The sequence below is a fragment of the Phoca vitulina genome, unplaced genomic scaffold (genome assembly GCF_004348235.1).
Source record: "Phoca vitulina isolate PV1807 unplaced genomic scaffold, GSC_HSeal_1.0 scaffold21, whole genome shotgun sequence".
NCBI lineage: Eukaryota > Metazoa > Chordata > Mammalia > Carnivora > Phocidae > Phoca > Phoca vitulina.
The window spans coordinates 22,237,510-22,252,582 of NW_022589724.1; the positions used below are offsets into that span (position 1 = coordinate 22,237,510).

General features: G+C 53.9%; 1 protein-coding gene across 4 annotated transcripts in view; it reads right to left on the reverse strand.

Moving 5' to 3' along the window:
• The window catches only part of DENND1A (DENN domain containing 1A), a 498,746-nt gene that overhangs the window by 12,667 nt on the left and 471,006 nt on the right, over window positions 1–15,073 (reverse strand). For all 4 annotated transcript variants that reach the window (XM_032418251.1, XM_032418250.1, XM_032418252.1 and 1 more), the window contains one exon: window positions 7,489–7,577. In XM_032418251.1, coding sequence (XP_032274142.1) covers window positions 7,489–7,577 — 89 coding nt within the window. The remainder of the gene's footprint in view (window positions 1–7,488; window positions 7,578–15,073) is intronic.

Below are 15,073 nucleotides of genomic sequence, written 5' to 3' on the forward strand. Positions count from 1 at the left end.
AGAGCTGGGCTTTCAATCATGCGTATGGAGGAGGCTGCGGGATGGCCTGGAGGTGTGCCTGGGAGGAGTGGGCACAAGGGGCTTGGGGTCAGGGTGGGAGTTTCAAGAAAAGAGGCTGGCAGGGTTGGCAGGGACCAGGTGGTGGAGGGTCTTGAACCCGCTTGAGGACCAAGGCTACATGAGAGGTTAGGGGGTGATGTGGGGGCTGGGGAGGCAGCAGGGGGCCTCACTGGCTTGGCCCCATCTCTCTCTCTCGGGTTGGCTGTGCCCTTTGCCTTTCCAATTCCATTAGTCCATCTGTTTGACTACTTATCAACCCGTACCTTCATTCATTCATTCCTTCTTTCAAAAAATCACTAGTGTCAATTTCACATGTCCACACCCGTGTCCCAGTCCTTCCCAGGCTACTGGGTGTACATTCTCATAGGTAGAGAGGCCCGAACACAGCATATGGGCTTCACTCCACTGTCCCACTCTTCAGGCTCATTGGTAGAGGGAAGATGGGGATACCTTAGGGGGATGGGGACACTTTCTACACTTTTCCTATCCGGAAGAGAAATTGTGTAGACTGTGAAGAACAACTGCCCCTCCCCTCTACCCGAAGATGGCCTTTGCCTGCCGTGAGCCCAAGTCTTTGGTGGGGACCATGGGAGCAGTGGTGGAGGGCAGGGTGTCTGGTGAGAGAGCGGTGGACGTGGGTGTGGGTGCATATTCTGGATCCAAGGCAGGTCATTCCACCTGTTAGAGCCTTGGTTCCTTCACGGCTGAACAGGCTAACACACCTGCACTGGGAAGACTTTTGGGGAGTGGGGGAGGCTAACCAAGGTGACATATATGAAGTGCCGGGCCTGAAACAGGCATGAGAAATGGTGGCGAGATGCCTGGAAGAGGGAGGGGCTCAGGTGAGGTGGCAAAGCTTTCAGAGGAGGCTGAAACCAGCAAGTCTGGGGCACTAACTCCTAACTGTCTTGACTGCCCCTGGGAGAGGCCCTTCCCTTCGACTATCAGGCACAAGTGGCTGGGGACGAGGGAGACCTGTTTTCCTGGGCTGCTGCACATCCCTGGGGACTCCTTGGCAGTTCCTGCTTTTCCAATCTGGGCTCAGACTCCACGTCTGGCTCCTGGCGTGGCTTGGTCTCCAGGGCCCAGAACCCACTGTTGGCGAGGGGATGGGGGGCCTGAGTTGGGGCAGGGGCCTCTCACATTGCTAATTGGGTTTGGGACCTTCTGCTCTGGTGTTTGGACTCCTGGCTGCTCAGGGAGTGGGTCCTGGCAGGCTGCCAGTGGGTAGTACCTAGACAGCTGTCCCCACCCCTGGGGCCCAGGGCCCAGCTGGCATCTTGGAGACTGGCTCCTGGGGCTGATGGCAGTTTCTGGCTCTTAGATGGACCCGGGCAGGAGAGGTGCTGGTAGCTCAGAGTCACATCCCAATCACGCCTGGCACATAATATGTGCTCTTTACACATCTGTGGTTAACTGACACCCCTTCCCCATCTCCAGGGTGCTGGGCTATGAGCGTCAGTGATTCCCTTGTTCATTCATTCAGTAAACATCCCTGAGCAGAGGTCTGGGCTAGGCTCTGGTCCAGGAGCTGAAGTGTCAAAGCTGAAGGGCACATGGTGGCCCTGCCCCGGAGGAGCTCCCAGGCTCCTGGGGTGCACGTCTGTGCACGCGCATGTGGGTGATGTAAAGCGACTACTACAACATGGAAGGTCAGCGCTGTGTCAGGGGAAGCCAGGGGACGGCGGGCACGGGGAGGGGAGGGCACAGCTCACGGGGAGGCCACAGGGTGAGCATCAGACCGCTGACAGTAGTGCTGCTGCAGGAGGGGAGATTGGTGTGCCCCGCCACCTCGGGATGCTAGTGCGGCTCCTAGGGGCAGTTCCCCAAATTGTGCTCTTTGGGATGCGAACAGACATTGTGTTGGAAAAAAGAGGGCAGAGTCTTGCTCAGGGTCTCTGGCTGGCAGCGGGCAGGAGGCTGACCCAGGTCTGTGGGGTGCCAGAGGTCCCCCCCTCCCCCCAGTGCACCAGCCCACCGGCCTGGCAGTGGTTCACCAACCACGCCCCTGGGGCAACTCTGAGCCTGGGGGGAGGGAGAGGGCTCTACCCCGTGTGATCCACAGCCCGCACCACTGGGGCCATGCCGAGCCCAGGTCCTGGGGACATGGTGGCATAGCTGCAGTGTTCCGAGACCTCGTCTGTGGGCAGAGCTCTCACTAAATGCTTCTGGCAGCTTCTTTTAATCTTCTGGGGCTTCGGGTGCCAGGGTCACGCGGTGCAAGTTGGATGATGAGACTCTGCCATCCCTAAGCGGAGTGGGCCGGCAGTTTGGTGCTCAGATGGTCTGTCTGTCCAGCCAGCGCAACCCGCAGGATTTCTCCTTGGTCAGAAGGATTTCTAATGCATGTTTCTCTGGGTCCCCCAGACCCAGATTCGCAGGGAGTGCAGAGTTTTGGTGGGAGTGTAAAGTGGTACAATTCTTTTAGCAAGTTACTTAGCAACATGGAAGAGAAATCTGCCTCTGGAACTGGGTGAGGGTACGGAGCGGTGACAACCTCTCAGGGTCTCAGCTACTTCTATAAAATCGAGCTAATGATACCTCCTCCCTGAGACTTCTTGTGAGGATTCAAGGAAATGGTGTATGCAAAGTGCTTAGGCAGTTCCTGGCTAATGGTAGTTGTTAATCATTCCATTCCTTATGATGGTATCAAATGAGAAAAGCTTTAAGGACAAGGGTATTTATTCTGGCATTTCATGTTAGTGAACACCTAGAAAAATCTACAAATCCAATATGAGGGGTGTGGCGAGGCGGACCACGCATGCACACAAAGCGGGATCCTGCCACAGTTGTGAACAGCAGGGGTTACAAGGACACGGGGCAAGGCCACAAGTAGGAATATTGCAAGCAAGCTTCAGCTCTGCAAATTATCTATAGGACAAACCCCGGAGGGGAAGCTGCAGACGTGCTAATAAGGAGTGAGGTTCGGAATGAACTTGTCTCTTTCCCCAAACTTCCGGATCATAAGGTTATTGGGTCATTTTTACAGACAAACGAAATTGTTTGAAAAGAGCAAATTTTGTACAAATCTGGCCAGCCAGGTGAGCCGGGAAATGGCTTGTGGGCCCTTGGTGCCTCAATCTGGACCACTCCTACTTAGTACAATGAAACTTCAAATAACCAGCCAGCAGCCAGTCCGGACTCCTGTGAGGGTGTTGTGGGGCTCACCTGTTGGAGGGGACACAGAGGTTTGCAGTCCCGTGTTCAGGCTCTGCAGCTGGTGACCCCTGGGTTGCGTCTCTGAGCTATCCTGACTGCCAGCCTCTTGGCCATTAAGGCTCAGAAGACAGCCCCACCCCTCGGGGCTATTAAGGTTAAACAAGGTGGAGGCTGTCTGACCACGTCCATCTGTACCCTCCGCGACTCTGAGAGGGGTACTGCCCGGCCCCCGCTGGGGGGCACAAAGGACAGGCAGACCGGCGGAGAGGGGCGCCTGGGGACCAGCAGGGACGCCCTGCTTTTGGCCTCCATCTGCATGCTGGGCATGATCCTGAGGGGTGGGCACAGCACTGCCTTCTAGAGTTTGCTGTCGGCTCCTGCTAAGCACCACATTCAATGGGAAATTCTCTTACACCTGGCAAGCCGAGGGGAACAGAAGCTGGGGCCTGCCCGCCACACCCACTGTGGCTGAAATGACCGTTCACGGGTGGGAGATGGGAACCTCACCACGCCCCTGCAGCCACCGCTGTCCTCATCACTCAGCGTAGGTTCGCAACAAAAAGACTGGATGGGACAGAAGGGGTAAGGCCTGTCAGCAGACAGCTGATCCTACCAGTTTCGAGCCCTCAGACCCTGGACTAGTTCTATCAGAAAGTCTCCCTCTGAGCCTCAGTTTCCCTGTTAGATAGGAAAGCCACCACCTACCCTTCACAGTCTCACAGGATGTTCCGTCAGTGTTGCTTGTCTTTCCTTCCCCAGGGAGAAACACTCAGGCACCAGGGGACGCTGTTTCTTTGCCAGGAAGAGGACCAAACTGCTCCAGTTCCCGACTTCGAGGAACCAGAGAAGAAGGGCGGCGTGCGGGGCAAGTCATCTTAGGACACAGGACCCAGAACCGTCTCTCTAGGCAAAGGCAAACTGACAAGGGACCCCCATGGGCAGCAGAGTGTAGCTGAGAGAATGAAATCAAGCAGCCATCTGGAGGCCTGGCCCTGCCACCTTCTAACAGGGTGACCCAGGAACACTGGTCACATATATTTGCTGAGCCCAAGTTCCCATTCGGTGGAAGGAGAAACAAACACCAGCCGAAGAGGGCCTAGAACATAAGAGGTGCTCAACCGTACTTGCTGTTGGGTGGCTTCCGACCCACAGCCCGCGCTGCCTGACCCCTCCTGGCCTTAGCTCTCACCCGAGGGAATCCTCAGGGCATTCCATTAGCCCATCTTGAATAATAATGCAAGTAGCTAGTACTTCTTGAGGAGAAATAGTCACTGAATATTAATTAGCTAGTGTTAGCTGAAAAACAGAAGGAATGTTTCCCCCAGAAATCTTTCTGAAGTATTCTTCCAGTTGTCATCGGATGGCTTTAAGGGGTGAGGACACCCACCTTTGATTCGGAAAGGCCATTTGACATACGAGAAATTTCGTTTCGGGAAAATGCAAGTCACCAAAGAGTCAGCTCGGGGATTCTCTTTAAAGGCCTCCTCTTAAAAATCCCAAATCGCTCATACCTGGTAGGTTTTTGAAGCTATCTGCTGAATGAATGGATGCATGAATGGACAGATAGACATCATCTGGAAAGGAAGAACTGGATCAGACGGAGGGGCCGGCCGCAGAGCTGGCAGCCGATGCTACTGGGCCTTGATGAATTCCAGACACTGAGCTGCTGTGGGAGGCCGTGGAGACTGTCTTATTGTTAATCAGCTCCATCTTGCTGTCCACAAAGTTAATTATTTAATGTGCTATTTGGAAGTGAGAGTTGAGGCGAGAAGTCGGGAGGACGGAACCCTTCCCTCCACTTCAAAGATCTTGCATCTCTCTCTGCCGGCCAAACCCTCTAAGTTGCCAATGTACTTTGATATTCCCGGCAGAGACAAAGATCTGTGAGTCCAGAAAATCCAGGCCAGATTAAAGGGCTAGGCACGGAGTCCATGTGCCCCACACGGAACCAACCCGCAACAAAGGCCCATTAGGATCTGGCTCCTGCCTGCCAGCTTGTCTTCTCGTGTCTCCCAGCACAATGCTGACAGATTGGTGGAGCTAGTTTCTTTCCCCCCAGAACAATATTTTATGAGGAGTCTGTTTTATTAAAATATTTTCCGCTGGATGCTTCCTGTGTTTCAAGAACTTGGTCTTGCCAGCTGGAGCTGATGACAGTTGAGAAAAACACATCCAAGTGCTGTTGTGACATGGCATTTGGAAATGGAGGAGTACAATGGGGGTGGGGGGGTGGGGAGGCAGCATGGGAAGAGATGCAGGAAAATACACCAGTTGCACCAGAAATGTCACTGGTATTATGGGAGAACAGCGCCCCCCCCCCGCCATTAAAAATGTGAACAGAAACTCTTGGAATAATATTCCCAAATGTCCTTCTTGATCACCTGGAGGGCCGGAGCTGCTGTGAGCTCTGGCCAGAGAATCTCTCATTTGTATCCGATCGCGGCCAGTTTGCCAACCCACTAAACTAGCTCCCATGGTCCCACTGGTTTGTTCCAACCCCAAATGTCTCATGAACAGGCATCTAAAACAGGGCATATTGCGAAAAGAAATGAAAAGTAATATGGGCCCAGTTCTGCTAACACCCAGGAGGACGGGAGTACCAGACACTGGCTCTTTGGCATGTACTGAGGAGGCCTCCCCTATCACGGGGCTGGGAGAGCAACGGCATAAATAAACGCAATTAGGAATTCCGACCTATAATCGGTGACCTGAACATAGCATGGGAACTGTTTTTCGGTGAAACGTGGAGTGTTGCTTGTCTGGCGTGTTCTTGGGCAATGCAAGGACACTCTGGGTTTGCACTTCAGTATCCACAGGCCCCACCCACACAGTGTCTAAAAGATTTAGCCCAGTTTTAAAGACATGGTTTTAAAGAAAAGTAACTAATTTCATCCCTCCCTGAAGAGAAATCTTTAGGGTCTGAGGAACTCTGAAGCTATATGGCATTTTCTCCACAAGGGGGCAATCATAATCCATGCCAGTCGCGGCCAGGGAACTATTCCTTAATATTCCCACCGTCCTATTGTGCAGAGGCTAAGTTATGCCTACAACCAACTTCAGGAGTCCTCTCTTCCAAATTCTGCATAATCAAGCATCTTTCAAGATGTGTGCGTGCACACACACACACACACACACACACACACTGTCTCCCACAGCTTTCTGGGCAGGGTGTAAGCTGGCCTAGGTAGGCTGGTTCCGTAACAACACAGTGGTCTCAAGCAGCACCAGACTGTAAACCAGAGGATCCTAGAAGAGCTGAAGTACACTGCAACCCGGGTTAGGCCACAGCTTGACATTTCAGAATTGTTTCTTCCTTCTGGCTCCTTTCCTGGCTAGGGCCTGCCATTTCCCTTAGCTTCTTTCCCTGACAACTTTTCTGAAAGTAGAGCAGACAGGAGGAGCATTCCTCTCCTCACCCAAGGGACTTCAGGGTCCCCGGGGCAACTGTTCTGGTTCCCCTAACAAACCCCAGACTGAGATGGTTTCATGTACTTTTTCAAAGCATCATAGGCAGCCAGTGTGTAGCTGCTGAGTTGTCTGGGCAGAGCCCCAGGGCTGTGGGCCTTGGGGACAAAGGGCAGCACTCCAGACGGTTCTGGACTGGGGGCTGCGTGCAGCTCTAAGCCTCACGCCACTCGGGCAGCTCCATCTCCAGGCACCGCTTGTCCACCTGCCTCGTTATTTACCTCCTCTATCCAGCATCTATCCTGCACGTGACTCTGAGCCGGGCCCTGTGCTAGCTTCTGGGCAGAACACCCAGCGCCAGCCCGCAGAGCTCTGGGCCTGAGGGGAGGTGAAAAGCCAAGCCCTAATAAAATGACTGCCATGGCACAGGGGAGCAAAGGTACTGGTGGGGGTGGGGCGGTGGATAAGGACAGTTCTGGGTACAAATCGAAGCTCTAGGCCCGGGAGCACCCCAGGCTTAGGACAGTGGTTGCCCCTTGCTAAATAGATCGCCTCCTCGACCAGGTTCCTAGCTCTCCCCCGCTGACCCAAGCCTGGAACCTTCTTCTGAGCCTGTTTGAGTACACTTTGGGTGTCACCACTCAAAACCCAGCCCAGAGGCCTGGCTCCTCCTGCGGGCGTGACAACTGCTAGAAAAAGCCGACATGGAAGATCAAGCCCAGCTCCCTGACTGACCTCTTTGTTTAAACACCCGCTCAGGGCTCCAGGGAGGCTTCAAAGGCCAGGGCTGCAGCACAGACCCCACAAAGGCCTAGACCCCTGGGCTCTGGGAGACAGAGGGGAGGGGAGCAACGGGGTACTCACTGCTCAGGGCTGGAGATAGAAGTCCTCCGGCCTTCCACCGTGATGTTGCTCTTCGGTCTCTTCACGACGTGTGGACGGGGAGGGCGCACCTAGAACGGGCACACGGGAAAGGCCCCAAGGAGTGAGTTGGAAAAGCCATACAAGAACATTCTGCAGATCTAGATAAGCAGCCCCCAAATAAATGTTGAGGCATTTGCCTACTCAAATAGGAAAGGTTCTTCTGAAGAGCTTGGTTTCCTCGTCTGTGATAGGGGACAGCTCCACCTGCCTCCTTGCAGGGCTGCCGTGGCAGTTCAACAAGACACTGTCCATACAGGACCCAGAAACACAGAGGCCCTCATTTATAAGTCCCCACTCGCCTTCTTCTAGAACCCTGAAACTGGTCTGGTAGAACAAAAAGGTTTCACTTGGATTTTATGTCTAGGGTACATGTACTTACTTCATTCTTTTTACAACTGAATCATAGGATGCTTATTTTCCTCTCTGAGTAGGAGGGGGGAATAAAGCAAATGATAGCATTACAGAGTGCCAATAAAAATCCTCTTTCTGTTCCCCAGGCCATCTCTGGGCAGTCCTCCTGAGCAGGGCTCAGCCTGGACACCGCACGCCCCACGGAGCTCCTGCATTCATGAGGACCCAGCTTGAGGCTGGGCAGTGGGTGTGTTTCACAGTGAAGTACACAGTTTCCTAATCCATAGCTGGCCTGCAGCAACAAGATGGGGTTTTTGTAGGTGCCCTTGGAAGGATCCTCATCTGGTCCAGTCAACATTACATGGCTTTAAATTTGGCTCCATCATCTCTGAGCATTTCCAATGCTAGCGAGGGACTGGAGAGAGCTACACCAAGAAAGTCTGTCTATGACTTTTGTTGCCAATAAAAATTCTCAGACATCCCAGTGCAGGGGGTTTGCTCCCACTCTGCAGATGAGGGGCCAAGGTAGATGAAACGCCACAATCGCTGAAGTTCTCAGATAAGACAGGGAAGGAGAACACACACACACTCCGTTCATTGCCTGCCCTCTTCCCTGAGCCCCCTGGGTCCCCCAGCAATTTGTGGGCAACACAGCATAATGGCTGGAGAACACAGATTACAGAAGTTGGCTGCATGAAAGACAAGTCTTTGCAGAGTCTTATCAAGCTCTCAGGTCTCTGCATGTCTGATCTAACCGAAGTTTTTCTTGTGGAGTGGCCAGTCTGATCTTGGCCTTGTTTGGCAAATCAGAGATGTGGTAACCACCAAATGCATTCCACCAAACTTGGGGTCTCCTTCCACGGGGTTCCTCTGAACGAAGATCCAAGGAGATGGTGCAGGGAGAGCGCCAGCAAGGAGTCTGGCACACACGGGGGCTTCTCTGTGACCTTACCAATAACAAAAAGGAGACGGGGATGGGGCATCTCTGAATGAGAAGACGCCATCTAAGATGACCTGACCCTTGCCTAGCATCCTGCTCAGTGGTGCCTGGGGTGCTGGTGGTCACCCAGCAAGACTTTTAGGAACAAATGGATGCGGCTGCTTGGAATCTAAGAAGTGCACAAGAATGTTGCTGTTAGTATCAGTGTCGTTAGAACAGGGCCTGCTACAACGCAGACATCCAGTCGTCGCTGCTGAATGAATGGATGGCTAGATCCCCCACCCATTCAAACTCTGGCCCGCTTTCCCTGACCACAGCCAGACTCCTCTCCCTCTTGCTGCTGCTCAATAGGATCACCGCACTGGAATGCTCCCCCCAGACTTCTCACCCCAAAGGCGGACGTGGGGTGTGCACTGTGGGGTGACGGAGCCATTCTGCCCTGCCCCGGAGGTCCCGGGTGGGGGTTTCAGGAAAGGTCAGATATGAAGGCCCGCCAGCCGGTCCTTGCACACAGCCGCTCCTCGCTACCATAAAGGCGGGTGAGGAATGTGAACTTGTGGCTGAAATGGGGGGATTAAGTTTGTGGCAACTTCAACTGAACTTGCAACGTGGTGAAACATGGGGAAAAAGAACAACAGAGCTAATTAGACGAGCTGAGCTGTCAGAGTGCCGCCGAATGGCTCAGCGCCAACAAACAAAAGGAATGGGTTGGCAATCAGCAGGATCGATGGAGAAGACTGCTTCATTAGGGATGATAAAACAGACAGAGCAGGGAGAAGGGGGTGGGGGAGGGGAGCAGGGAGGCAGTGAGGCGGGGGAGAGAGAGGAAGGCACAACAGACCCAGACAGTCACCTGCACAGCTCAGACCCACCCAGAGGCACACACACCTGACTGGTGGGGACAAAGCCAGACCCACAATTACACTCCCAGCCAGCCGTCCAGAGACATGCACAGAGGCCTCGAGGCGCCGACATTCACACTGTCTCACAACTACACGTTCACAGAAGCACGCACAGGAGTTGAAGGTGCATGCATGAAGCACACACACACACGGACAAAATGGTTTAATGAAGCCTGAACCACAAGACGGCGCCGACAACTGGCCGGTCCTATTTCAGCGATCACATCCGTCTTTCAGGGGTGCTGGGGAGGGGGGGAGAAACCGCATGCACACACAACACACACAACGGCGACTGGCCCCGCCGGTGCTGGGATCCCGGCAGCGCCAGGGGAGAAAATGCTAAACAGGGATTTTGAGCTCTGTTCAAGGGGGACTTGTGGGGAAAGTTGGGAAACCAGCCAATTCCCCACTGGATTTAAAACCTGAGAAATCTAAGTCGGCAGGGTTAAATGTGTATTGAATACAAAAGCACCGAGTACATTTGATTTTAATGGTGAGCAAGAAATAATAAATACAGAGCTTATAAAGCGCTTCCCATGCGGCCGACCACAACCTGCCTCTCCCCTGCACGCCCCAACCCACTCCCCTTGGTCCACCAGACACTGGCAAGGCTTTCTTCTGCTCTCTCCTTTTTCTTCTCTTTAAAAAGAAAATCTAAATCCTCTGGTAACATCTGAACTCCAGCCACAGGTGCCAGGCTACAAAGCTCCTTCCAGAGAGGCTGAATGGCCAGCCCCCACGCTCCTGCCACCCTGGGCCAATGGCCCCACTCCTGCCCAGACAGGAGTCTGGCCAAACAGACTCCGCCCTGTTTGTGGCTAAGTACCCGATAAAGCCCAGCTGGGGGCCAGAAGCTCCTGACATGAGTGCGGGGCAGGCCATTCTCTTCAAGGCCCTCGAGGGGTTCCATACCCCACGTCTCCCAGGTTCACCCCTAGTGGATAGTGGTGCCCACTGGAAAGGCTTACATGAGTGCACGCAGAGTGAACAGACTGGGGCACAGGGTACTGCTGGGCCCAGAAAGCACAAGCCTTCCAAGACTACCAGTTTAGTTCCACAGTGACCCTGCTTGGCAGAAGGCATTTGGGGTGACAGAAGTGGGGTATACGTGCCCACTTCATGCCAGGGACTATGCTAGGCACCATATACATGTGACTTCACTACCCTCACCAGGCAGGTGCTGCTAAACCCATTTTACAGATGATGAAACTAAGACTCAGAGAAATTAAATGTCTTGCCCAAAGTCATACAGCCAGGAATTGCCAATCTGTGATTCAAATCAGGGCAGGCCTCTCAGACTTCCAAGCCCAGAAGCGGTTCCGCTAGGCACCCTGCCTCGTTAGCGTACCATAACCCGGGGCCGGTACAGCCCCAAGTACCAGGCTAGTTGCCTCCTGTGCCGGCGCAGGGCTGTTCTCAGGGCTACGCGTGCCTTCCCAAGTACTGAGCTGCCAGTGGGTGTGCCTGGGCCTCCCCCAGTCTGCACAAGTCCCCACACAGGTGAGACAGCACGGAGTCCACAGGAGCGGTCTCCAATACCTGCCCTGCCCCAGATCATGCTTTGCAAGAGAGTCCCTGCCTGCCTTGGGTCCTAGGTCTCTGCAGGAAATTCTGACAGCAACCCTCTGGATGGCTGGCTTAGGGGAAAGCAGGCCTGGGCTGCAAGGCCAACCTGGCCTCTTATCTCTGTAGTCTTGGCTGCAAGCTGGGGAAACAGCCTCTGCCTCATCCGGGCTGGTGCAGGGATATAGGAGACCATAATGATACAGTGCCTGGCACAGTCTTAGGCGCAGAAGAAGTCCCCAGTAAATAAATGTTAATTCTCTTCACCTCTGTATCCTTGCGAAGCCCCAACAGTGCCCTAGAGATTCCATAAGAAGCCAAACTGGCTGTCGCTAATTATTATTTTTATTATTATTTTTTAAAAAGCCAAAGTTTTTTTAAATTATTATTTTTAAAGATTTTATTTATTTTGAGAGAGAGAGAGAGAGCGCGCGCATGTGCACGCATGCATGAGTGGGGGAGGGGCAGAGGGAGAGAGAGAATCTCAAACTCCCCACGGAGCACGGAGCCAGATGTGGGGCTCGATCTCATCACCCTGAGATCATGACCTGAGCTGAAATCAAGAGTCGGACGCTTAACCAACTGAGCCACCCAGGCGCCCTACCCCACCCTTTAAAAATTTTATTTATTTTGAGAGAGAAATTATTTTTTTTAGAGAGAGGGAGGGAGAGAGGGAATGGGGAAGGGCAGAGGGAGAGGGAGAGAGAATCTAAAGCAGGCTCTATGCCCAGCACGGAGCCTTACGCGGGGCTCAATCTCACAACCCTGAGGTGATGACCAGAGCCGAAATCAAGAGTTGGACGCTTAACCAACTGAGCCACCCAGGCGCCCGACTGCCCCAGTATTTTATACTACGATGGACTCCATGGAAATGCAGATGGAGAGTCCCAGGAGCTCGGTATGCGGGAAAGACCACAGGCTCTCGAGTCCGGTGAACCCTATCTGCACTTGAGGGACTTGGGTTAAATTGCCAAGCATCAGTTTTCTCATCTCTAAAATGGGTGGAGCCGATGCCTACTTCATAGTATTACTGTGAGGCTCAGCTGGGATAATTTGCTTACTATAAAAAATCCTGGGCAAACGACAGTCACTAAGAAACCGAGTCATTCCTTAGAAGTTGTGAGGCTTAAAAACCCATCAAGCAGAGTAAGAACCACTGCTGTGGGCCAGACACTGAGCTCTAGAACGGTCATCTCTGTTCACTCTGTCAAAGCCTCTGTGGATGAGGGCACGTTAGGGGGAGGGAAGACGTGTCCAGGGGAGAGAGAGGCAAGGCTCAGAGCTTCAGTACTTGCCCACACAGCCTGGGTCCCCGAGCTTAGCTGTGCCTACCCCCCAAACCACCATGCTAATGCCTCGTCCTGAAGCTCCCACTAAATCACACGTGGTTGGACCCAGAAGGGGCTTCCTGTCCCGCAAAGCAGCTTCTTTTTGCTGTTTGTGCCTTCCTTCCAATGACAGTGAGCTGAAACATTCCTGCCGGCCCCTCTGTAGCCATGCTGATCGGGTTTGGGCTAATCGTGGTTTGACTGGGTTCAGGAGGGATCCATCACACGTGGCTGGAACTGCAGACTCTCGACTGCTGTAGATGAAGGTATCTAAATCCCCGCCAACCTCCGCCCCTGCCCTCTAACTCCCACACAGGGGAGGGGAGGGAAGGGAAGGAAAACAGAGCCACAGAATTTTCCAACATCCATGCAGAGAGCAGCCACCCAAGTGAGGCTGGGCGTGTGCATCGAGGATTAAAAACAGACACGGTTGGGCCTGGCCACCTGCACTCCTTGGCTGCCACGTGTCACGGGATGGATGTGGACATGTGCGTTTGTAAGGGGGAGGGTGGGGGCTGGGACGTGGGTTTGCGGGAACTCTGGTCGCAGCTGGCTGGGAACCTGACCCCTTTTGCTGGGCTGCAGGAGCGGTGGCTGCTTTGAATGAGACAGAGCAACTCTTCTCTTGGTAAACAGCCCTCACCAAATGGTCCTGGCAAGTTTCCCACTTTAAAGGATCCTGTTACAGTGGTTACGCCTCGGCATGGCTGAAGTCTGAGCTTCCAAGGAAAATGGGGCCCCACACCCCATATTTTTCCATGGCATTTGCCTTGAAAAACCTCAGATGGGTCTCTCTGCCTCGCCCACCCCATTCCTAGGTGTTGCGGGGTTTGTCCCATGTCGTCCTGCTTTTCCGCCCTGACTTGGCACCTCACTGGGGAGGGTGGGGCTCTAGGTGAGGCCGGTCTCCACCGGAGGCAGCTCGAGATTCTCTGGGCGTGGCCTCTGACCCCGCAAAAGGGACATCAACTGCACTTCCAAACCCCGCTCTGGCGGGAACGAGACCCCTGCTGCCAGACTTCTGCTTCCTTTGTGAGGAAGAGGCGTTGGAGCCCGACTTTAAAGCTCTTTGGCTAGACTGGGACTCAACCTAGGAGACGTGCTCCAATGATACACACACGGCAAACACACCACACAGTGGCTCGCGGCTACCTACGGCTCCGACCTGCAAGTTGCCAAACGGGCTCAGGAAAAAGGAGACAGAAGCCCAGAAAATGCAAGTTCGGGTTCATGCCACGCAGACAGGGAAGCTGAAAAACCCAATTCCCGGTTTGGCTTTGCAAGGCAGCTGAGTTCAAACTCCCGAGGTTTAGTCAGGCGGGGAGAACGGCTCAGGCAGGGTTAGGCGGGAGGGCGGAACCAGCGGCTACTCACGGGCCTCGAGCGCTGTATCTTGGGGGGCGGCGGGCGCGTGGGAGGACGGAGTCTTTGTGGCTGCATTAAAGCGAAACTTAACACATCAGTACACATGGAGATGGTTTGATGCATTTGCACACAGGGCACATGAGAGGGAGCATCCAGTTACCCAAGCCAGACCCCGAGGAACGTCCTCGATGCCTCCCGCTCTCTCTCACCCCCATGTCAACTGGTCACCGGGTCCTGCCCGTGCATTTCCGAGGCCTGGATCACTGTAATCATTTCCCAGCAGGGTTCCCGTCTGGATCTCCTCCAGCCATTCTCCACACAGGCCAGCGGAAGCTTCTAAAATGCAACATGACCCTGTTGCACCCAAGCCTCGAGACGTCTGCTGTCCTCCCTGCCTCCTCGGGTGACAAGGCTCTGGGCTGGCATTCCAAGTCCTCTTGGACCCGGGCTCTGTTGGGCCCCACACAGTCCCCTCCCAACCTTCATCTTTGCTCACCTGGGCAGACCCTCAAATGGCCCTGGGCTCTCATGGGCCCTGTTTCCTGCCTGCCCCTCAGGGTGGAATGACTTACCCCATCCCAACCTGCCTGGTCAATGCCTACTTGTCATTCAAGATAGTAGGTCAGATGCCGCCTTCAACGCTCCCACTGCCCCGTGCCCCCAGCTACGTGGGACTTAATCACCCAGTGTCTCCCTCCCACCAGCCCCCTGCACTATCTTTCAAATGTTCATTTCCTTGAGGGACTCATCCTTATTCCTCAGGAAAAAAAATATTTGCAAAATAAATGTCTGATGAACAAATAAAATTGTCCAAACACTTGGCTTTTGAAATTAGGATTTGAATAAAAACCAAGAGAGCACAGGCTTCTCGGCTCTATCCTCCGACCCTTTATTTTGAAAGTCAAGCTTTGTCCTTTCAACTGCCTGCCCGTGTAGATGCCCTGACAGGTGCGCGAGATGGACAGGCAGAGTAAGGAAAGTAAGTACCCACGCGAGACCAAGACCACGGACCCTCTGCAAGCCCCTCGAGGCTTCTGGGTGGTTCCTCCCCATTCAGCCACGCGGTTCACAAAGGT